The 25083-nt window shown below is 38.0% G+C and overlaps 1 protein-coding gene across 1 annotated transcript in view; it reads right to left on the bottom strand.

The window, feature by feature from the left end:
* Window positions 1–25083, bottom strand: part of clstn3 (calsyntenin 3) — a 40182-nt gene that overhangs the window by 10039 nt on the left and 5060 nt on the right. The window contains exons 3-13 of the mRNA XM_015038465.1: window positions 21825–21947; window positions 17442–17652; window positions 16408–16616; window positions 13931–14080; window positions 11494–11679; window positions 10564–10851; window positions 10216–10328; window positions 6453–6612; window positions 5816–5875; window positions 5552–5700; window positions 4305–4453 (exon numbers count right to left, since the gene is read on the bottom strand). Of these exons, the coding sequence (XP_014893951.1) occupies window positions 4305–4453; window positions 5552–5700; window positions 5816–5875; window positions 6453–6612; window positions 10216–10328; window positions 10564–10851; window positions 11494–11679; window positions 13931–14080; window positions 16408–16616; window positions 17442–17652; window positions 21825–21947 (1798 nt within the window). The remainder of the gene's footprint in view (window positions 1–4304; window positions 4454–5551; window positions 5701–5815; window positions 5876–6452; window positions 6613–10215; window positions 10329–10563; window positions 10852–11493; window positions 11680–13930; window positions 14081–16407; window positions 16617–17441; window positions 17653–21824; window positions 21948–25083) is intronic.

Genomic DNA, 25083 nt, shown 5'->3' with positions numbered 1-25083 from the left:
GTGTACAGTGTCTATAGATACCCAGAAGGGTGATGATGATGATGATGATGATGATAAGACTGTTTATTCTCTAATTAACCATATTATTGTGGCAGAAGCAGAAGCCTTCATTTCTTTTTTTTTTTTTGTTTGTTTATAGCTCCTTATGGTCTGGTGATAAGGGGAAGACAATTTGTCAGCTTTTAAAATTAAACCAAACATATCAGTGAATCCGACTGTTGTGCGTTTCGGTTTTCCGGATGCTGCAGCGAAAACCGACTAAATTTGGGAATCTTTCTTTGGCTTTAATTTTTAAAAAGCTCAGAGGCTTATGGGGAGGAGATCAAACCGATGCTGAACATGACTTTAGGCAAGCGTCTCTGACAGCTCACTCCTCCTCTTCCCATGTGCACCAACATCTTTAAACAGAGTGTGACATGCTAAACGAAATCCTCACAGTTTATCAGTGTTGGTTTTATTTTACTGGTTAAACAGTGTCACCTTGATGTGAGGATTTAACTCCAAGCAGAATAGCTGCAGAAAGCAAGGCAGAGTATTAAAAAAACAACCTATTCCCCTGCTCTGCTTTTCCACTGTGACCGCGTCGCCGTTTATCTGTTGTGATGCTGAAAATAACAAATGTGCAAAAACATTTCTGCTGCGTAAAATGTAATTTTCCTGCAGGAAGAAGAGAAAAACACTGAGTCAATGACAAATTGCAACAATTTCTTTACCAGTTTGCCCTAAAATTCACCATCATATGTGAAAGGGTATTAAGCTGATTAAGTGGTGTGAGTGTGTGTGCTATATATCCACTATCAGAGTAAGCAGCTGCTTCTATCGGCCTCTCCAGAAGGGCCTGCTGTTCAGCCATCTGGTTGACTCCTGGGCTCAAATCAGTCTAAGCTTCACACACGCAGTAAAACATGGCAAAGTGAAGAAAAAAATAAAAAGTACTCTCCTTGAGCAGAAAGCAAAGAGGGGAAAAAAAATCTGTCCATGCCCTTGAATCCCTGGGATCTTTAAACTGTCAGATAAAAAAAAGCCCACAGCTTGATGCATAGCTTCATAATCATCTTAATCTTCTAAAAACATGCAACTAAAACATTCATGTCTAAAGATAGCAATGAGAATATCTGCACAGGCTGCTGGTGAAAGTGCCGGCTGGCTGTGCCCTACAGGGAAGCAGCAGAAGCTCGGGAAAACTTTTCCCTTCGTTCAGATTCTCTCATCAACTTTGCTGCCACATCCCATCCCCCAATCATAAAAACTCACACTTCAGATTCTAAACCCGGAGAAAAATAACTAATATAATAAGTTTCTCCACTTGTACAGTCAGTAAAACTTCTGTAAAGTTAAAAAAACCCAAAACAGCTGGAACAGGATACAGGTTTGCACAGACTCTCAATGTTTACGTGCAGTCAGGGCCGGCGAAGGCTTTTCAGGGTCCAAAGCAGATTTTAATTTGAGGCCCCCATACTAACATGTCAACACCAGATACTTCATTATTCCTTGGCGACTCCATATGTGTAACATGCCTACTACTATTAGTGTAATGTGCAATTATCTGACATCATACTTATCATAGCCTTTGATTTTAACCTCACAGGAATAGCAAGCAAGCAAAGATGCTCTAATTAATTCACATTTTGAAATGCAGAGTGGTATTTAAGTGTGGCATGTTCATTTAACTATTGGAAGTAACATTTGCAGACAAACACTGAATTAACAGTAAACAAGTTAGCAGGTTTAATATATTTTGTTAGTAAAATTTGGAAGAGATGCGTAAAATGTACAATCTATCACTATGGAGTAAAATCGAATGATGCTTTTGGGCCCCAAGCAACCGCTTAGCTCACATGTGCCTTGGGCCGGCTCGGCATACAGTGAATGTGCGCTGTGCACTAGGAGCAGCAGATGATTGGAAGCTCATGGAGTATTTGATCAATTATGTATTTAGCACACACATTTGATATGTAGGGGGATTTTTAGTTGGCATAGCAACACAAATAAATAACCAGAAATATACAAATAAGGAAAAGTTTCTTTCATTTTAGACATTAAAGCTAAAAGTCCATAAAAATCTAAAGATAAATGATTTATTATTTAATTTTAACCCACATTCACCTTAATTCAATAAACAGGCTCCACCTGCTGCTGACTGTCAAAGATAAAGTAATTGAAGGCAAACCAAAGAGGTCAGATATTCTTTGTTATCTTCTGCTAGTATATATCTCTGTTCGACCTTTACTGCACATAAGTCATTATCTCAGCCGAGTCAAGGTCCACATTAGATGGACTCAGTGTGACGCAAAGAAGCAGCAGTGCAACACACAAAGGAGTCAATATTTTGACAGCTGAGGAAAAGTAAATGTTCGGTATTTAATTAAACTATTAGTGAATCTTTTCATCAGATCTGTGCAGAGGCCGACTGACCATCAATGGAAAAATGCAACTCTGAGAGAATCAGGCGCTCTTCCTTTCTTTTGCCCTAATTCCACTCTAAATAAAACACATAACATACATTTTACACAGATAAATCAACCTGGCTGCCGATAGTGACTCCATGCGACTTCACCAACTTTCAAGGTCAGCTTATTATAAACAACTTTGGGCTTGTCTTTTTCTAAAGTTACTTGTAAATCTCATGAGTTGCTGGTGTTTTGGGCTCGTTTTTGAATGTGAGGTTTGCTTATCTGGCCTTGGTTTTCTTTGAGAAAAACCCATAAAAACCTACACCAGCTCCCCACAACAAACCAAACAAGAGCAGTTTGGTTGTCTCTTCCACGCCCCCATTTCCTGGTTATTGCGCCTGCCTGAATTGACTCGGCACATCCCAAGAGCCCAGAGTGACAGGCACACGAGTGATGAGACAGCATGAGAATGAGTCGCAGTAAGTGGGAAAAATATGGGGAAAAATATAATAAATAGTGAAAGAGAGCATACTGAAACGTCTCAAAGGCAAGTTGCACTGAGACATATTGCATCAAGAAATATGTGCCCACCAAGCTAAGAAGCAATATATATATATGGATAAATAAAAATGGCACCTTTCTGTTCAATGTGATACGTCTGCAAAATGCACTTTAAAAGTATAAATAATTTAAATAATTTAAACTATTTAAAATTCTTATCAGAAAAGTGTTTAGAATAATTTTGCTGTTGCTAATGTATAATGTCATAGTGAGTGCATATATGCCAAACAGCCTCTATTTTACACAATATGGTGTGTTGACCGTTTCCATGGATTGTCTCCATAGAGCTGGTTGCTTGTTTCTCACAAGATCTGCCAACACTGGTGAACATTAGCTTCTTCTTTGTTTCCAGCTTTAAAAAAATGCATATTTATGTTTCAATTCCAAAATAATTTTAATGTATTTAACATATTTAGCAGATTTTAGAAGTAATTTGTGTTCCTATCCCTAAACATATATTGTGGAGGTTTTTCTCCTGTGCTTCAGCTAGCTTGAGCTTTTCTTGTTGCTGCTTAAGACACAAAAAGTGACAGTTGTGAGTATTTAAGCACTTGTTTTTGTACTTATAATGTGACTACACTTCATTATATCATAAATTCAGACACTTTAGATAATGTGTGATTTCTAATCAACAAAAAGTCAAACGTAAACAGACAGATTATCTTGTTTATTTGCTCAACAATAGCTCCGGTTAAATGATAGTTGCCTGTCAGTATTTTATGTTTCTGTCCATATTCTGCGTAGACTAAAGCTAATTTACTTATTCGACGCTGACAAAGTCATGACTTCGTATCAAACTGTTTAAAGGCATAGTGAACTTAGTGTATCCAAATTTCTCAATCTGAAGAAAGTAATCAACATTTATCACTGTCATTATTTTGATATTCAAGTAGAAATAATTTTGATAAAGGAAGTTGAATTTATTGACAGTGAGAAAAAATAGTTTTTGTGACGTGTGTAAATATCTTGTTTAAAATGTAAGGTCTCTAACCTCTTCAATAATTCACTTTCACTTATGACCTGGAACAATTTGTCTTTATTTCGCTGCTGTGGTTGGTGCGTTGTTTGTGCTCTACTTTGACCTCTTTATATAACTCTCTAAAGGTCACTGCATGACTCTGCTTTTCATAGGTATTTATATTTGACATACTGTTTCATCTTTTCGCCTTACGCATTAAGAGAACTCAGGGATCAAAGGTTTCCTTTTTACAGTTAAATTAAATCTTTGTTTATCGTCAAATTTCCCGGCTACATTCAGTTTTTCTTGGGAGAAGATATGTCATTTTAAATTTTCTGTGGTGCTGCAAATGATTCAGATTTCATAGAACGTTTTTATTAATGTTCTTCTACCTGAGGGAAGTGGTGAGCTTGAGAGGTCGGACTCCAGGGGTGGCGAAGCGAAGCGAGTTTCTGTAGGTGACCTGCTGAACGGCTCGGTTGAAGCTCTCGATGTCGTCTCCCTCCAGCACCAGCACCGACTGACTGGGGTTCACATGGACCTGGAAGGACAAGTAATCGACATTTTACCATACAGGTTACCCCTCTGTGAAATCAAATTAGACTTTTAACCTTCAAAGCAATACAAAAATTTAACATGTAGTGCCTTGGAAATGTATTCACATCCTCAGATTTTGACACATTACAACCACAAAATCCCATTTATTTTTCAGTGGATTTTATTTCAAAGGCCAACAGAAAGTAGAAAATAACTATGAAGAAAATGGAAATTGTATAAAGCTTTCTATAATCTTTCACAAATAAAAATAAGAGAAGCTTAGGGAGTATTTCTGTACAGCTACATACCCCATAAATAAAATCCAGTGGAAGAAGCACCCTTGAAGTGATCAGTAACCTCATAGTCTGTCAGTGAGACACACAGCAAATCTCTAAAACTATGTGTAATTTTCCCATAATTTGCAGTAATAGTGCACTTCTGGATTATGGGTACTATGGGAAACACAGTGAAATCCACCTAGCTGTTTTTTGGCAATAAGTTAATGATTTTTGGTGTCTGGAAAATGAATTGTTTCAAAAACCTCCAGATTAAGTCACATTGAACGGTCCATTACCTAGCAACCCAAGCCAAGCCTAGCCCTGTCACCTAGCAACCCAAGTGGAGCTCTAGCACATTTTACCACTGTATATGCTGCACAACGGCTGCTGGAAAAGACTTATTCAGTTTTTTGTTGCAGAAACCACTTGTTGGATTCTTGTTGGTTGTGCAGACAGTTCAACTTCTGCTTTTTAAAGATATACGGTTGTATAATTTGCAGTTTGCAGACATTTTCATTTGAACGTGTAAATAAGTCGAAACAGTTCATTCTGATAGCTCAATATAAGTAGAAATGACCAGACTAAAATCTGATTGTCTAAGAATGATTTTGTGCAAAAAATGTAATGATCATGTTTCGTGTATTCTACTGACATATCATCACATGTTCAAGGAAGCATAATAGGTTACCTAAATTTTAAAATCAACTTGTTTTTTATGGTTTAATCCAAACAAAAGCAGAAAATATCTCAGTAGAAATTCAGGCATTTCGTATGTTCACCAGCGCCTGCGGCAGCAAACACCTGCAGCTCTCCTGAGGCGTTACCTTCATCCCAGAACCCAGAGTCTCCAGGTCTCCGAAGTCCAGTCCCTCCCTGCAGGCGTACAAGCACTCCACCACACTGTGCGGCTCCACGCTGCCAGGACGCACAGTCACCCCTGACAGCAGGCCGTGGTAACCACCCACGAACTTCACTAAAGTGCAAAAACACGTGATATTGTCTCACCAGCTTGTAATTTGCACTTTGTTGTTGCATCAGCAACAGGAAAGACAATCAGCTTAGCGTTTCTTTGAAACAAGGGAGGTCACCTGAGTCTTTTCCCTCTGGGATTGTGTTGTTTAGTATCTCCTTCTGCTTCTCTTCGGGTTCTGTTGGGAAAACCACAGAGAGAGGCAGAAAAACAGAAAACAATAAGCCGTACTGAGACAGACACTTCAAAGGAGCATGGTGCGAACAGACAGAGGGTGCGAAGATACACAGAAAGCAGGAAAAATACAGAAACAGACTATAAATAAATACCACAAGCATGCAGAATGAGAAAAATATAGTGGATCTTCAAAAATGCAACGTCTCCTCATTATCTGGCAGCAGCTGCCACCACGCAAGCAGCAGACACAGTGGATGAAACACTGAACGTGCGTATGTGTGTGTGTGTCTTTTCTATGGTAATTGGCTGCCAGAGCTTCCCATTTTAACAAGCGGTTCTGCTTTAAGTGTCTCTGAGCTGCCTGCCCCCTGTGTTGTTCTACTGCTCTAAATAATTGATAACTCATTTATATTATTAGGCCTTAAAGACAAGACGCAGCAGCCACACTGAGTAAAATGAGGAACGCGATGTAGTGGGTCCTCACGATACGTCATTAGCCGCAGCTGTCTACCTTTGGTGGTGATATTTGTTAAAATGACATTTCAGCTTTGGATGAAATTAAAAATGAAAATACAAACCCCAGCAGGCGCCGATGAGCATCCTCTGACGGGGCGCGGGGTTCGGGATGGCGCCGTTGTCATGGATGAGGGCAGGGTCAAAGGTGACGCCGTCCACATACAGCGTCACTGATGGGAACTGGACACTGAGGGACAGATGATGCCATTCGCTGTCACACACCTGTTGGACAAATATAATACAGAACAAACAAGAGCTTCAGAAAACCCTGAGGGAACATCAAAGCTTTTTAATTTTAATTTTAGGAAAACTAAGACAATTTCTGCAGGACAAAAATGGAAAAACTCCTTCTGGGCAGCTGTATTTTTATGAGGGCTGGGACTTTAACACATTAATTTCAATTAATTAATTACATCACAATGAGTCACATTTTTTAACATGCAAAAGTCCTGAGACATTTGTATTGTGTTTCTGGTACGGCAATAAATCCGATACACAAACAGTAATGACGCCACTTCTCTTGGCCAACGTGGGGTTAATTTTTCCTTCAAAAAACTGATGGGTCTGATGGGACACTGGAAAAGATTGTTGTTATGTTCAAGTTCCGCTAAATGAAGTTATTCAAGTCTAAAATAGCATCTTAATGCTAAACATGGTGCAGCAAGCACAGCTGAAAACTGAGGTCAGGAATATTTTGTCAAAGTTACTTGAATGAAAATGTTTCCTGAAACACTTGAAAGTTGAATAACCCTCTTGCTTTTGTGTGCCCAAAAGTAATATGTAAATATCAATGTAAATTTAATTTAATGTATATATCATTAAATTCAATTAAATTTATTTATGTTTCTTTATTTATACGCAAAAAAGAAGCACAGAAGAACTGATCTAGTAATGTTGAAGAAAAGCAAAAAGTTAATAATTAGGGGAGGAATCGGGAAAAGAGTCAAGTTATCATCAGTTGGAAACACTTCAAGCGTTTGGCATGCCGATGTGAGTGATGCCAAATGCAGCGCTCAGTTGGCTTCACTCATTTGTGGTTGTTGGAGCACTCTGCTATGATGTCTGCTATGCTATGCAGAAAAAGCTTCTGTGTAGCATAGCTAGAGATTAGAGACATTTGTGTAGCATTTGCTGAAACCGAAGCAGTGGAAGTTAATATAATACTAAGTTAATATGATGTCTCTAGTCTGAGCTCATGCTGTTCTTATTACAAGATTAGATGTGGAGAAAAGCTATATTTGAGCGATATTTACATAAAGTAGCATATCTCTGTACACCCCTGAAAAGATAGGCAACAGTGTGACAAGACAGCTTTCTTGAACTGTTCATCCGCTGGACATAGTTTTTAAGCGCTGACACTTCTTTGTTCTGATCGACTTTCCTCATTTATTTAGGCACTCACTGTACGACACACTGCCAAGGTGAGAAACAGGACTAGAGTAGAGAAGACAAGAGGAAAAGCAGCAAAAATTCATTAAAAAATATTAAAAGTCTTTACAAAGCTTCAAGGACTCATAATAAAAATCACATTAGGAACTACAAAAAGCACTGACTCAATTGAAAGATCACATAACTGTGGCAAAATAAGGCATTTACTTTCATCCAAAAGCCAAATAAGAAATTATCTGTAAGTAAAATACTTGCTTATATACACTTTCCACATTTTACTGAACATTTCTTTTGCTCTCAATTATCCTTGTTTTAGGTTTCTTTATATAAACAGACACAAAAGCACTGAAAAAATGGCGAGGGAATTATAGAGATAAGGGTGGGGGCTGGAGGGGAGAAAGACTGGGGTAACAAGATAACACAGCTCAGACAGAAGGCTTTAACAAATCTCCCCTGTATCAGCCCAGCTTCTTTAATCTGAGCAACTTCAGTCTGTCTGAGACCAAAGCTTCAGACAAAACAACCCTCCATCCCCAGAAAACAAGCAGTCATGCATCAAAGTGTTAAAAAAAAACCCCAAACAAACAAAACAAAAAAACACTGTGAGCAAAACTTTTATCATTTTTCTGAAGTTAACTTCTAGTTTTGACTTGGAGAACTGGAGACTCCCTACTCCAGACTCCCTACTCTAGAGTCCTGGGCTCTATTATGCCAATTTACGTGAAATTGTAGCTTTTTTTTCTTTTAGATAGCGTATGTAAATATCTGGCTTTAAGTGTAACCATCTTATGTTTCATACCAGAGGTGGGTTGTAACTAGCTATATTTACTTGACTAACTTTTTTTTTACACCATGCTTTTTATTTTTACTTGAGTTATTTTATTAAAAGCTATCGCTGCTCTTACTTGAGTGAAACGTTTGGATACTCTTCCCGTTATGAGTAACTTCATTGAAAGAAGTACAAATACATTAACCAAAAATGTGTGATGCAGACCTACAGAACTGATTTTTGTCTGTCTGATGACGTCATTGCAAAATTTTGAATCGGATGCTCTGAACAGTTACTTAAGTAGACGTTCTACCAAATACTGTTTATTTTTACTTGAGTACTTTTCACTTTTATTTGAGTGAAAATAAGTTGAAGCAGTGCTACTCTTACTTCGGTACAAATTTTGTGGACTCAACCCATCTTTGTATGTGCCCAAAAGTTTGATTTTAGTCGCATCCAACCAAACCAGTTAGTTCCAGTTTAGCAAAATCCACATGTTGACTTTTGTGATGGTAGGGCAAATCGGTTGATGTGTAATAAATAATAAAAGGTTCTTATAAAGAACAATGAAAGAGCAATGAGATTTGGAGATTATTTGATTTTCCTCACCAACCAACTCGATGTGTTTTATGGGAAGATAAACCTCTAAGTCACATCATATTTATATTTATGCTCCCTGTGAACAGAAAGTCAAGGAATCAAGATATCAATAAATGTGCCCCAAGTAATTTGATTAAAAACAAGTATTTTGTAAACACACTTAATAAATTAACTCAAATCAAAGGGTCAATTTTTATAAATTTTCCAGCTATTTTACTGCAATAAAAGATTAATTTAAGGCTTTTTACCAAAGCTGCTAGTAAACATGGGCAACTGCTTGACAAATACAGTAAGGTCAAATATTTTGAGGAATAGATGTACGTTAAAACTTAATCATCCCTTAAAAATGTTGTAAAAATTAAATCTTTAAAAATGCCCATCAGATATGTGAACAGCACACATATTAAATAAATTAATGGAAAATTAGTTTGCTTGCTGATTGCACTTGCTGCTTGATTATTTGTTGTTTTTTTGCATGTCTTTGTACTGTTCTCTGTTTATAAGATGTAGTTATGAATAAAGAAATAGATACATTTAGCATGGCAATCATTATTTTATCAGATGAGAGCTTCATCCCTTCTCACTGCAACTATTTTTACATACATAAGGGAAATTATTAATCACGGCCAAAACTGCCGACGGCTCTCATCTGGTGATGAGGAATATGTGTAAGGTAATGAAATCGGAAACTAAAAGCAAATATCTTCTTTATATCCAGCTGAGAATGAATGTTAAAAACGGAAGAAAAAGCTTCATGGTCGATGCACAAATTGAATTCTATCTTGGCTTCTATTATCCTTTCACAGGTAGATAATTGCACAATCCGTTAGTCAGACTGCAGCTTCAAAAGATGGATGATACACACAGCATGAACCGTTTAAATTAGGCAGTTACCCTATAAAAAGCTTTACAGATAAGAGAAAAAACAGGCTCTATCTTCATACTGCACTATGTAACATCAAAGATTATACATTAAGCGTGCTGCAGAAAGGAAACGAACTACTAAACTTCCTCAAATTCAGTCAGAAAGATAGAAATGCAATTAAAAATAAAGGTTTTTCCAGGACCTGCTCCAGCTTCCAGAGGAACTTGACGGGCCGTGCGGCCGAGACATCGGGCCAGTAGAAGAGGGAGAGGCGGCAGCCGTGGACGGAGAGCGAATAATGGGAGTAGGAGTCATCTGTGGAGCAGAGGAGGAAGAAAATAATTGTTGGATCTGCTGCTTGGAGAATAAAGAAAAGAACTGACTCGATTTAGAGCTGAATCGTGAGAATTTCGATGCAGAAGAAAAGGTGGTTGAGTGGGTTGTTTATGTAAATCGAACATGAGTGACACTTTTTGTAGCTGTGGCTAGATGTATTAGCTTTCCTGGTTAAACCTTCAAAACCACAACAAATCCCAGAGATTAAACGAACCGTTCTTTACGGTGCTGCACACAATAGTCTCCTCCTCTTTGCGATTTCCTCTGGACTGAGTGGCTGAAGGCTGGATGTTGGCGCCGCCCCGACGCATCCACAGCTGCAGGGTGAAGTGGTCGCCCGACAGAGCGGACACAACCGAGTTGGGAACCACCGCCACGTGATTCGACCCGTTGAAGGAGAAGACCAGAGAAGAATCGGAAGAAGGGAGAGTGGGCAGAGCCGAGGTCCAGTTGGCTGCTGGAGATGGAGGTGGGAGAAGATCGACTTCGCCCCTGACGGCACCTAATCAAAAAATATAAAACAACTCAATGGAATTTGACTGTTATTTCTTTTTCCTTCTATGGTTAAGGCAACCAGTTATGCTTCCTTGAACAGGTTGTTCATTACATTTTTCACAAATCATTCTTAGATAATGAGATATTAATCTGGTAAATTCTACCTATTTCACTCCTGTCAGAATGAGTCTCTTGTCACTTTAAATCCAAATAAGCTGCCGCTGGCCACGTCCCCAACTCAACATTTACCCTCGCATGTGACAATGGCTGCAACAAAATCTGCAATTATACATCTTTGAAAAGCTGAAGGAGAGTCTTTTCCAGCAGCCATTGCAGTAAAAACCTGCTGACCAAAGGTGCTAGAGCTCTGCTGGGGTTGCTAGGTGACGGGTGGAGTTCCGGTGGGGTTGCTAGGTAAAGGGCCAGGCCTCCTCTGAGTTTGCTAGGTGAATGGCAGACCCTGACGTTACATAATAGAGATTTTTGAAATGGCTCATTTTCAAGAAACCAAAAAACAAACTGTATGTTTGTTAAGCACTTTGGCTGCTTTTAGAGACCCAAATGGAAGAACAAAAACGTTCAAAATGTGAAATAAACCAATATTAACATCCAGTTGAATATGATTTTTGGGTCTAAAGTCAAAGCTTACCACACAGTCGGCGAACAGAACGGTCAGAGTAGCTGTCTCTGTCACAGCCCTTCCCAATATGGCCGGTCTGGAGCTCTACGGTGGCCTGGATGTTCCACACCGTTTCCTCACAGGTCTCCAGATGCAGGCTGGGGAACAAGGGGATGCTGCCTGACCCGGGTGTGTACTCCACACGTTTCGTCCATCCTTTAAAGAAAGAAAAAACTGAATCAGAACTTTACATTTTAACACACAACTCTGATATTAAACCCGATGGGAGATCAATCAAATGACATAAGCCTGTAATGCCTACAAACAGACAGCAAAGGTAAAAACTGCAATAAAATAAAAATAACAGAATGACAAGATATCAAAGATGTAAAAAAATATTAGCTCATTTTAAAAATCAGGACAGCTTTGCCGAATCTTTTGAATTGCGATGAATTTCATCACCTCTTCTTTTAGCAACAATCTGATGGAGTTTTGCAAGATAAACAAGATATTTCCCTCATCCTTCATTTCAAACACATACTGACAGATGCTGCATTGGGTCGATTGGTCTCTTTGGTCTGTGCGAGTTTACAAGAATGCTGTATTCAAGATTTATAACTTTCTCTCCGTTTGTTCTTATGCAAAGTAAGTCTGACCTCCAGCTTAGAGTGGATCATCAATTGAGGCGTTGCTGAAATCGGCTTTGCATACTCTCTCTGTTCTTTCATTCTAAAAGAGGCACTCAGTGATTCTGAGTTTAAATCTGTCTCTTTCTGGATCAAAGCTTTTCAAACAGAAACTGCAACCATTACCTTTCAGTATTCTCTTTCTTAATAGAAAGTCTTCCAGGTACAGGTTTTCATTGTTTGTCAGTGTTTTTCAGCTGGACTCACCCATCAACAGAGGTGCTGATGCCATTGGCCGAGTGTGTTTCCATAGAAAGAACTCTTGGTTCAGTGATTTAGTGTTAAATATCTTTTTCTGGGCCAAACTATTGAAGGTGCTGTTAATGCCATTAACTCTTAGGATGTTTTCACTCCTGACAATACATTTGTTGAATTTTCAGCCGTTGTGGTTTGCTTTCATATTGATCTGTGTCAAATGATCCAAACTAAAACCTGTTCACCTCCTCGCCTGTGGGGGCGCTGCACCAAGGACCACATAAGGACATGACACAAAAACCTCTGAAAAAGAGAGCAACTTCCTTCTTCACAAAATGTAAACAAAAATGAAATGCAGCCAGACTTTAGAGATTGTAGGATTTTTGAGTCATTTTTTCTGCTAGCTCTCAACTCTTGTCTTAGTTTGGTCGTATTTACCCAGAATGCCCCAGCGTTATAGTTCGCTTCCTGCTTTTGGAGCGCTCTCTGGTCGTCTTGAATCCACATCCGCATTCGAACCATGACACAGTTCTCTTTAATCAAACCGAGACCTGGATTTTTAGGTGGACTAGAATTCAATATTTTGGTCTACGTCAGAATTTGATTGTTTATTCACACCTCCCTAAATGAACCAGACTTTCTAGCCAAAAAACCAGAGTGCGAATAAAGTGGACTAAGCACGGTTGGTGTGAATGCACCCTTAGTTTTCTACTTTTACCTCAGTGTTTCAGTGTTTAGGATTTTCTATTCTCTCTTCCTGCTGGGTCTCACTAATTGACCAGCCATGTTTAACCTGGTTCTTCTGCACGTTTCTCCCTGTTTGAATTATTTCTCTGCACTGTTGCCACATGCTCACAAAACGATTGACTCCGATAATGTTAGAGACTCAAAGCAACTGACTGGGCTTCCATAGATAGATGCCTGGTGGACAAAGTACTCCACTCTAGTACTTGAGTAAAATATTGACACTCGTGGTCAAATCTTACTCAACTACAGGAACAACCTGCTCGCTCAAAAGTTTACTCAAGTTAAAGTACTGTTTGAAAATACTTAAGTATTCAGAAATACAATTTATACTTTGTTATTAGTGCATTGCTGCATTGTTTGCTGTGTGCTTTTAAATGTAACTTGCTGAAACCACCTGATTTATTGACATGTAGAATCACTCTGTTATAAAAAGTCTACACCTATGACAGCTATTTTCTTTTTCTAATCATTATTTAAAATTTTATTTAAACTGAATCTGATCCAAATTAGAGTCCACATGATTGGAGGAAATTTATAACAGATAACATATGCAGTGAATTGGCATGATACAGATAAATTCAAATGACTTATATTAAATTTAATTACCTCCCTATAACATTACTAAGCCTTAAAACGGCCTATTTGCAACGCAGCTCACGATCTAATGATGCAACCATGATTAAGCTGAATAGCTGCCCACACAATTTCTAACTCAGAGTGGAAATTTCATCCAAAAATCACTGAATGAAACAACCAAATCACACGTCTGACGCCTCCACAGAGTTACTCCAGAATAAAAACTGAGACAGAAAAAAAGAGCCGCCTGCGCCATTGATTACCGATCCAACCGGGTTTGCAGGACGGCTTGACCGTGACGACAACCTGGGCATCAGCCTGAGCGCGATTCTTCCCACAGTCGAAAGCGGTCACCCAGAAGGTGTGAACACGCTGCCGCTTCGAATCCAACGGCTCCGTGTTCTTAATGTTACCTAGGAGACGCAACGACAAAGAAAGAGAGGACATGACATAATGAGACAAACAGAAATAGAAATGGAGGGCCAGTCGCCAACAACAAGCTTATTCAACTGAGTGAAAAACGTCCTGAAGCTCCACATGTGCACTGAGTCAAAACAGGGTTTTCAGCTCCGCTTTCAGGGCGAAAAACAGGAAGATAAATAACATCGAGCAGGATGAAAACAAACGGGTTTTTCCTGCTTTTATAGATAAGCGTGAACAAAGTGAGTATCTGTGAAGGGCTGACAGCACTCTGCATGCTGCCTGACAAACAGCAGGTAGGGAAAAGAAGATGCTTTGACATGAAGAGATGAGAAACAAAGAGAAACACAAGAGAGATGCAAAAATAAAGAGCATGCAGCACAATGGGAACAATAGATCTCTGTGCTCCTATCTGAAAACAGAAAGAAGCTACTCATCCTTTGAGTAAAACGTCCAGATCTGGTCATTTTCTGCAGCGTCAGGCTATAACAGGGTCTCCTCAGCTGCTGGGTCACATTACTGAACTGAACCCCCGGAGTGCAACACCGGACTGTAAATACAGAGAATCTAACGAGGCAGAAACAAAACGGGATGCTCTATTACACCAATACCTCTCCAGTACAGCTGGAGCTGGGACTTTGCGGATGCAGAAATCAAAGTCCGCCCCCACAAAGTCTATTTCAACACTTTTTGTTTATACCTGAGGTTTTAAGTCTCTGCAATTTTCCTAAATTTACCATTTCACAAATATCAATATCTCAGCAGTGGCTGCTGTTCGATCTTTATGCTTTGTTTGTTTTCAGAGTTTAGAATCACTTTGCTGAAATATCTATTTGGCTTCAAAATGTTTCTTTATCTCATATTTTCAGCTGTTTGAAACCACAGAAAGTCCAAAACATACAGACATGTGAAGGAAGGTGCTCTGGTCAAATGACCTGATGTTTAACTGCACTGAAATGCTAAGCGTGGTGGGAAAGCATCATGCAGTACAATGCTTTTCTTCTGCAGGGACACAGAAACGGGTCAGAGTTGATGGGATGGAAGTAAAGTGAAATACTGGAAGAAAACTTGTGAAGGTTCATCTTGGAGCAAAACGATTCCAAGCATACAGATTTCAGATTCCATTCTGTTTCAGAATGGCCCAGTCAAAGTTCAGACCTAAATCCAATTATTTTAAATCTGCGCAAGAGTTAAAACGTAATGTTCACAGACACTCTTAAAACAATCTGAGTGAAACTGAAAAGTTCATCAAAGAACTGTGAAAAGGTGGGAAAGAAACACAGCAAAACACTTGAACCTGCAGCAGTTCATTCAAATGGATTAAATATGAACTTTTTACTATTTCTGGTTAAGAATTTCCAAAAATGTTTTAACTTCTCCACAACTTGAGACTATTTGCACTAATTAGGTGATTTTTGAAGGCAGTTTGGTTTAACTGAATGTTGTTTAGGGTTGTTTTAATAATAATAATAAAAAAAGGCTCCATTCAAACTGAAGACATTTCGTAAAACAAAAAGTGAAAACTAGGGATGCAACTAACGATTATTTTAGTAATTCATGAACCTATCAGTTGTTCTGATGAGCAATCGGATTAAAAAAATCGGCACATTCTGCAGATTTTTTATTTAACCATTTCAGCCCTTCTAAACAATATCAGAAATACATTAAAACATGCAAATAAACAGATAATTTAATTGATTTTTTTAAAAAGGAAAAAGCAACAACACAGCAGCTCTTTAGTGTTGCTTTTTGTGGAAAAGGATACAAAAACAATCTAATAACATCAACCTGCAAAAAGCTCAGACCTTTCTGCTTGAATTAACAACAATGCGGTGTAGGACTAATCTGACGATCATTTTTTGGATCGATTGATTAATAATTGAATAGGAAAAGGTGAGCAATAGGAGATTTATTAACAGAATGTGAACAGGGTGAAGCTTAAACTTTGTCACTTGAAGATTTTTGGATGGAACTTGTTTACATGCAGAGTACTTTCATTTTTATCTTAAATTCAAAATGTTTTGGCTTAATTACTGCCCTAAGTATATTATTTTTGTAGCAAATAGAGTTTTATAAGCCTGAATATTCGGGTTAGTAATTAATTGGTTACTAAATTAGTTTACGGTTCTTCCCATGAACGATTAATTGTGATTAATCGTTTCAGCTCCAGTGATGACTATGCATCAGTTTCCTTCCACTTCCAAATGAAGCACTAACATGGTAAACTACATTCAAACTCGTGATTGTAGGCTGATCAGACTTGTGAGTATGTTGTTGTTTTGCTCTGTTAGTACAGCGTGCAGGACGTGAACCGTCTCACCGTCGTTGTCGATAGCGAAGGGCACGTTGGGAGTGATGATGTCATAGAAGCAGATCTGGCTGTACTGCGGGGAGCAGTCGGCATCCAGAGCCTCGACCCGCACGATCCTGTCAAACAGACGGCCCTCGGGGACCGAAGCCTCGTAGCGACGCTCCACAAACACCGGGGAGAACTCGTTGACGTCGTTCACACGAACATGAACCGTGGCCCTAAGGGAGAGGAGGAAGGGAAGCAGAGAGATGAGGGTTGATATCGCTACAGCGGGGATGTAACACTAGTCTAACTTAGTAAATGATTAATCTATCGATAATTTTAATGTTTGGGCCTCAGGCTGCAGCGTAGTAAAAGCAGGCCTGTCACAATAACACATTTGATAATATTGTTGTTTTGAGACCATCTTAAAGTAAAATATTAATAATGGCATAATAATGCGAGTTCAATAAATAAATATCCACAATAAAACAACAACCAGAAACAATTTAAAAAAATACACACAACAGAAGCCATAGATAAAACTGATTTTAAACTCCCCATAAACAGAATTTACCTTCAAAAAAGGGCAACAGAATAAAAATATTTGAGCTCATTTTAATTTATCATGTGATTAATTGATTAATTACTTATTGTGAAGTAAGAAATACTGCCACCTGCAGGTGGAAGTTAGCATCACTTAAACCAAATATTTTTGGCAATTTTTGCGGAAAATCTGCAATAAACTCATAATTATGCATTCGCCCAAAATTAGAGACAAATATTTGTTATCTGTTGATTTTATGTGAATTTCCACAATCACAGAATTGTAAAAAAAATCTGGAGGGACTTACTGATGTAACAGATAAAAACCGCTTTACTTTGATTGATAAGATCACATTTAACCTTTTATCATTAAGATCCTATTTATGCATCTCTCTGGAGTTCAGAGGGCCACCTAGAACGCCATGGCGGGCCAGATTTGGCCCCCGGGCCTTCAGTTTGACACAGCTTGATGAATCTACTGGCTGCTGTTGTTTAAAAATGGAGACGCTGTAACTAACTTGTGGGATTTCTTGCTGTTGACGCCGTCGGGTCCCTCTCCGCAGTCATAGGCCTGGATGGTGAAACTGTGCTCCCGCTGGCTCTCACAGTCCAGCGGCTCTTTGGACCGGACCAGACCCTCGCCGGTGGAGCGGTCCAGAACCACAGCTTCAAACTGGACGGAACCGGATCCCGAGGGGCCATTGTGAACCCGGAAGCCACAGATTTCACCTGGGTTGAGAGAATATTAATAAAACTGAATTAAACATGGCATTATATGAACATTAAGGTTAATCAAAAAACCTTTGATTTCAGAAAACTCAATCTTTTTTTTATTATTTTGTCCTGATTATTGTAACACATTTATTTTATTTATACGAACAGCGTTCACCTGGCCTCCTTCTGACTAACGAGTGTTGATTTTCTCTTGATTTATAAAGCACTCTGTGGGTCCATTCAATCAGGCAAATTGTTTTAAATTAGTGCAAAATATGTGCATGCGACATACCAATAAATAGCTTAAAAGATGGAGAAAAATGTCTAGCGATTAATTGTCAGCATCCATCAAACTGCAAACGAATTCATTTCCACTGCACACTGTTTATATTTTAATAGCAAAGCAGTTTATTTGCTATTACCTTGTTTACAACGTGGCAGAAACCTATTGGAAAAGGTTTTTAAATGACACATCTCTCACCTCTGTGTTATTACTGGATCTCACTGATTTTGACCAGGTTGATAATAAAACACTGATTAGCTAGAAAAATGGATGGCGCTGTTCGAGATTAGTTCTGATTTTTTCTTGACAGACTAGAACGACTTTGTGTCGTTTGGCAATAGAGTGTATTCTCCAGTTAACAATAAATCAAGCTAAATTAGTTGATTATTAGTCAATAATCAATTCATTTTGATTATTGGAATTAATTGTTTCAGCCCTGTACAAACTCATACAGGTATATACTTTTCCTTTTGTCCTTCATTTAATTTCTTCTGAGGTTGATCTGTTTAGAAAGTCTGTGAGAGTTTTAAAGTCAGATTCCTTGTTTGTGAACGTAATCTTGCCAATAAATCTGATTCTGGTTTTATTCCTGCTTCAAGAGGATCAAAGCATTTCTAACCAGACACACGCTGATGATGTACAACTTTATATTTCACCACTAACCTGAGAAAATGTTGGCTCGTTTAATTGAAAACAGTAATGTTTATCATAAGGGTAAATAATGTATCATTTGTATTCATATGTTTAAACTCTCAGGTTTAGCATCTCTTTCATTTATGTGATACTTTATTACTGTATATATTGTTTTTAGTTCAGTGCTGTTCTGATTAACTTAAAAAAAATAAACATGATAAATGCTTCAGTTTTGGTTATTTTACAGGAATAAGTTGAGGTGCAACTAATCGCAAGAATTTTGTTCTTGCCACTGAATAAATGCAGCAAAATTATGACTATTATAGTTTTTCAATGTGGAATTATGCAATTGAGATGATATATGATTTAGTTAATCCACCACTTAACTGTGATCACAAAACAAGGAAGCCAAGCTAAAACCTCACAGACTGATGCATTTTCTGGCGTCAAACTTTGACTCTGGGAAGAAGGTTTTTCTCTGAAACTGCTAAATTATTAAGCGATGCAGTCCTTCAAAGAACGGAGAATCCCTGTTTATCTCTGAAAAGACTTGGTCTCTGAGGGATCTTTCTTTTTAGACCCACTCATGTTACTGACAGAGGACATTTTCCTCTGTTTTGTTGCTCCTCTTCCTACTTGTTAAACATATTGTTGGAAAAAATGAAGCATCCATGTACTTTGTAACAGTTTCTTTCTTATTTTTTTATAAAAAAAAAAATAAAATAAAAAAAAACCTGGGAAGCATAATTTAAATTCAAGCTACTAAATTCTCCAATGAAGTATCATAACCACTGAACAAGTTAAACATTTCATTATTATTGAAAAACTGAAGTGAACTAATGTGATTTTGAGTACACTGATATCTAGAAATGCCTTTATGCACCCGTTTATCTCAAACGTCTTTTATCAGACACATTAAAAAAAAAAACTGCAACATCTACTGAAAATAAAAATCCTCAGAATAGCAGCAGATTCCTATCGGTTGACAAAAGTCAAAGGTTCGTGCTCAAACAGCTAATTTCCTCTTCCGTTTTGACATCGGCTCAATATATTCCAGAGTAATTCAAGTTGATCTTTCATAATTTGACTGAACATGGTTATTTCCAGGACTCAGAGTGCAAACATGATCACCTTATTTCATCAGGCTGCAGAAAGGCACAGCGCTGGCTGATTGCTCCTGCTGCAGAGGCTTGAATTACACCATGATGGGCTAAAAATAGTGGACTCTTTGACTGAACACATTGCCTTTAATATTTAGGGAGTCTTTAGGGAAATATTGCTGGTGGCTGTGAGTGGTATTATAGCTCCAAATAAAAAAATAAATGAGCGTGTCGTTTACTACTGAAAGCTGAAAGCAATCCAGTAAAAACAAACTGGATCATTAGAGTCATCACTTTTTTTTTAGTCATCACTTGACTAAAAACATCATTGAGCAATCTGAATAAAAATTACATGATTTTCTTTGTCTTGGTGTTTGGCTAGTCAAGCAAATTATTATTTTATTTGCAATGAACAAGTAAAATGACCTTCTTACATTAAATCAGATTTAAAATTTCTGATTTCAGTCATCAAATATAACCAAAATTATTTTATTTTATTTATTTTTATATTGTATTACCTTCTTCAAATTGACAAGTTTAAGTATAGTATGATTGATCTGAATTTAAATTTAATGAAGCAGTTGAAAGGTTATTTCACAACATTTGAGCTAAATGGAGGCACAACTCTGGGTGCGGTTTAAGGCTACACTTCAAACACAATGTGCAATCTGTCAGAAAAATTAAAGTAAAAATAAAGAAAATATCAGTAAGAGAAATATGGGGTCCAGTTTCCAGAAGCCTGAAAATGCCACATTAATCACATGCCACCAACGCCACGGGAATGTCCAGCCGTCATACGGAGACGGGTTGTGTGAAGTTGTGAACTTGTTCTGGTTTGAATGTGTTTATCAACCCAAACCAGAGGTCAGGCCACTCAGAAGCCAGATTACAGTTTGCAAATGCATTTAGGGGCAAAAAAAAATCTATGTATTAATTCATTTTTTTGCAGATAAGCTCTTTGATTTGACGAAAGTGAAGTTTAGGTGTTTGACGTTAATGTCCATCCTTACATCTGGAAGAAAAGGAGGGAAGACGACAAGCCTAAGAACGTCACCTCAGCTGTTAAGTACAGGTGTGGCAGCATCTTGTTGTGGGGCTATTATGCTGCAGGAAGGAAGGATGCACTTTGTAAAACAGACCATGATGAGGAAAGAAGACTATGTGCAAATACAGAGGCAACATCTTGACTTCAGGCAGAAATATGAGGCTGGGCCTCACATGGATCCCTTAGCATAGCAGCAATGAGTGGCCATCAGGAAGTCCCATAAAAAACTGCAGGCCTGACTGAGTTACAACTGAGTTCTGTCAGGAGGAATGGACCAGAACTCAATCAAGCAAATACTTTGAGAAGCTTGTGGAAGAAAACTCTGACACTAGCACAGCTGCAACTAACAACTATTTACATAATCGATTATTCTCATAATTAATCGCATGAAGAAATGGCACATTCTGCAGATTTTTCCTTTCCAATATTAGAAGTAGAAGCAGATAAATAAATAATTAAATTTCCTTTTTAAATAAGAAAGAAAACATCTTCTTGCCTAAAGTGGAAAAATATAGCTTTCATTTAGTGCATGCTTAATCATTTGTAGCAAAGGATGAGTCTGCAGATAAAAAAAATACTTCCAACATCAACATGTAAAAAGGTCAGACCTTTCTGCTTGACTTAACATCAGTATATTTTAAGGCCAACTATTGATTATTTTTTTGGTTGAAGTGATTAATTATTGGATAGCAGAAAGTGTTAAATAAGAAATTTTCTATGCCACTTGAGGAGTTTTGGGAAGAACATATTTATAGTTTTTATTATCTTTAATGTAAAATGTATATTTTTAGTAAAGTTGACTTAATTACTGCTCTGAATGTCATTCTTTAAGCAAATGTCATTTTTAGAGTCTGCATACTCTAGTTATCATTAATCAATTTCTAAATTAGTTGACGATTATTTCAAGAATCATTTCATTACAATTAATGCAATTAATTATATCAGTTCCAGTTTGCAAGGAAATGTATATTAACGTTCCTAATTATCTAATTTCTTAAAATCATAACCAATCTAAAACGGGGAAATTTGTCAGATGTTAGATACTGATAAATAAAAGCTATGTGTTTTTTTTTTTCCTACGCTGTGTGTATAAAAATCATATTTTGATGGATGCAGGCGGTGTTACCAGCGTAGTGAAGCGGAGCGTCTTTGTCCAAGGCGAAGAGAGGGGGATTGAGCAGCACGGTGTTGTCGTTCTCCATCACAATCCCCTGGTACTCTGTCTCGATCCATGGCTTGTGCTTATTGGCTGAGAGAGAAGACCGAACAGGCTTTGGGTTAAATGGAGCAATTACAAGGAACCAATGCATCTATTTTTAACAGTCAATTATGGGGGAGAGACATGGTGAGAGTGTGCACGAGTGAAAAAAAAAAAAAAACCCCACACACAGAAAGTAACGTGTGACCATCGAGAGTCAGATAACGTTCACAGTTGACGTTTTTCCTCCATTTTTATTTCAAGCACCCTCCAGCTCCACAGTCCTGATTTGTTTCCATCAAACAGACAGAGACAGAAATATTCGGCTCTGAATCAAACGCCCAAGGTTCCCTCAGAATCCAACCTTTAATTGCTAAATAATTATTAATCCTTGCGCAGACTGTTGGGCGCTGACTGATCAAAGGCCAAGTTAATGAGCCACAAGGATGACGATTTTACACTCCAGCAGCGAGCGAAAACAAAAGGCAGCGCTCCCTCCCTTCTCTTGTCCCCGATCTCCTAACTCAGAGGCTGCAGAGTTTGAAATCAGACACAAGCACAAGATTTATTTCTTTGTTGTCGCCACAGTGAATTTTCGAGAAAATGAAACTGGAACTAATTTTTCAGTCTCAGAGCCAACAAGAGGAAAATGAAAATAAAAAAAATTGCTTCTGGTTGTGAATCTGATCAAACTTCTTTAACTTCAAACACAGAGCAGAGGATCATTTGAATTCTCTTTGCCTTAAAGCACCAAAGCCTGCTGCTGAATTTAAATATGTTTTTATATCGCTGCTGGAAAACAGCTTGAGAAAAGGTATTTCTTTATGCAACATCTCCTTTAACAGGCACAGTAAAAATATTTTAAATTCATTTCATATTCATTTACTTTAAATACTGTTTGCTTTGTCTTCACCATTTATATACCACTGCAGCTTTGACCGGCAGCTCCTTTTCTTTTGCACATAACTTAAGAGATACACAGATTAAAGCTGCAGTGTTTTCCACTTTACATTAATTTAAAGGAAATTATCCATGATTGTGGTTTATAAACTACAGACTACGATTTAAAATGATTCAGAAATGTTTTAAAGATACTTTGAAAACATTTTTTGGCTATTGCAGCTCGGTATGAGGAATTATTAAGTAATATGATAAAAATATTGGTTACAATTAATCTACACTTTGCTTTTCACTTTCTTTATCATCATGAGTTATCAAATAAGTACATTTATGTCTGTGTTTAAAAAAGGAACGTTTTGAGTTAATTCAGCACCATTTTTATATCGACTCGGTTTCAAAAATGACGTAAAAGACATTTGACTTTGTAATTTAGCACCTTGAAATTGGGTTTCTATCTCTTTTATGTCATAAAATGATGTAAAACAAAAAAAAGAGTCAATTTTGCATAATACTGCCCCCTGAAAACCAAGCAAAATTCTTAATCGTTTAAATATTTGTTTTTCACTTTGTAAATACATTTGAGAGAGAGAAAAAAAAACCTCAAACTCTCAGAGCTATGCATCCCTGCCAGTTTTCAACTGGAAAAATGTCTATCTGGCACCAAAAATTAGTTGCCATCAACACCCAGGCATAATCACAGTAATTCATCTTCTCCTACACCTCCTCTGTTTCCACGCCCGGCTTGTGTGTTTCTTTTTCGGTCATTTATCTCATGCCCTCTGTCCCCCCTCTGCTCATCTTCCTCTCCTCCCTCCCCCCCCCCACCCGTCGCTGCTATGTAGCATTAATCTGAGCATCAGGCCTGTGGATTACATTCGGGATTACAGATTGAGAGGCATCTCGCTCCATCTCTCTGTCTGTCCCCCTTGGCATTGCTCCTCTTTCTGTCACCCTATCCATCAGGCCGCAGCTCTCACCCGTCAACCCCTCCTCATTTGGCCTCTTCACACCCGCACACACCTACTACTGTATGCACACACCAGGCCCTGCATCCTCTCTCCCTGCTGTCACCTGATCTCACGTACCACCTCTCCCTCCTTATCTTCCCCCTCCTGCACGGCTGTGTCAGTTTCATCCGGCTCCCCCTCGGCATGACAATCACTAGCTCCATTACAAATGTGCGCAAATCTTTGTCTGTATTCTGCTAATGTCGAAAAAGAAAAACACAATAATTTCGCAATTGCGCTGTTTTCAATAAGCTGATAAGTCATTAAAAATTATGGCAGCGACGGATGTAAGCACTTACATGAGATGTATTCATAATTCAAACATGGCGATGGCGCTAATCATCAGAGACGTTAGCATCTGAGTTAGCCGTTGGAAGCGGCTAGTACATATGTGCGGTGTGTGGGGGAAATTGTAATCGGTGATTTTACAGAATACGTGTTCAAATTGAAACACAACTTTTTACGAACATTTTCCGAAAAAAATAAACAAAAACAAACCATCATCCTCCTACTACAAACTATAGTCTTCTTCTTCCTTTTCGCCAGTAGTAGTAGCAGCAGCGTCTGGCTGTTGATCACGTGACTCGTGTGACGTAAAGACATCACACATTTTTCAGTTGCGTTTCGGTACAACTGAAAAACCACTCTTTTTTTATATCTCAGAAGGTGCGGTTTTTTGTTTTTTTTTTTTAAATTGGCGACTTCGAACGAATTTATTTTCGTACTCTCAATTTTACTTTATGGAAATGGAAATGCAGCAAGTGAAACAGGAACTGCATTTGAATTCAACATTTTTGTCAACGTTATGCTAATGTCGAAAAAACACAATTTCGTAATTGCCGTGTTTCCATTAAATAGGAAATGAAAATAAAATCACAAATGAAAAAGCCCGTTTATTCATGTACTCAATAACTCATCCTCCTATTACTTCCTGTAGTCTTCTTCGTCGCCAGTAGTAACATCGGGTGTTGATCACATGACTCCTATGACACGGAAAAAGTGTTTCCATTGCAGTTTCGCTGAAAAACCACCTCATCCATTTTTTCTTAAATTGGTGTGTTTCCATTATGCAAATTTCCGCAATGTTATGGTTAGTAGAAAAGCTGCTAGTGACTTGAATCAGACGTTTCTATTACAAATGTGGGCAAATCTTTGTCAATATTTTGCTGGTGTAAAAAAACCAAGCAAAAAAAAAAAAAAAAAAAAAAAAAAAATTTTCAAAAGGGGGGTTTTTTTTTAAAAAAAAAAATTAAAAAAAAAACCCCATTAAATATTTTATA

Source organism: Poecilia latipinna, unplaced genomic scaffold (genome assembly GCF_001443285.1).
Source record: "Poecilia latipinna isolate Pla-1442-1.1 unplaced genomic scaffold, P_latipinna-1.0 Scaffold442, whole genome shotgun sequence".
Lineage (NCBI taxonomy): Eukaryota > Metazoa > Chordata > Actinopteri > Cyprinodontiformes > Poeciliidae > Poecilia > Poecilia latipinna.
This window is presented reverse-complemented; position numbering and strand designations above follow the sequence as displayed.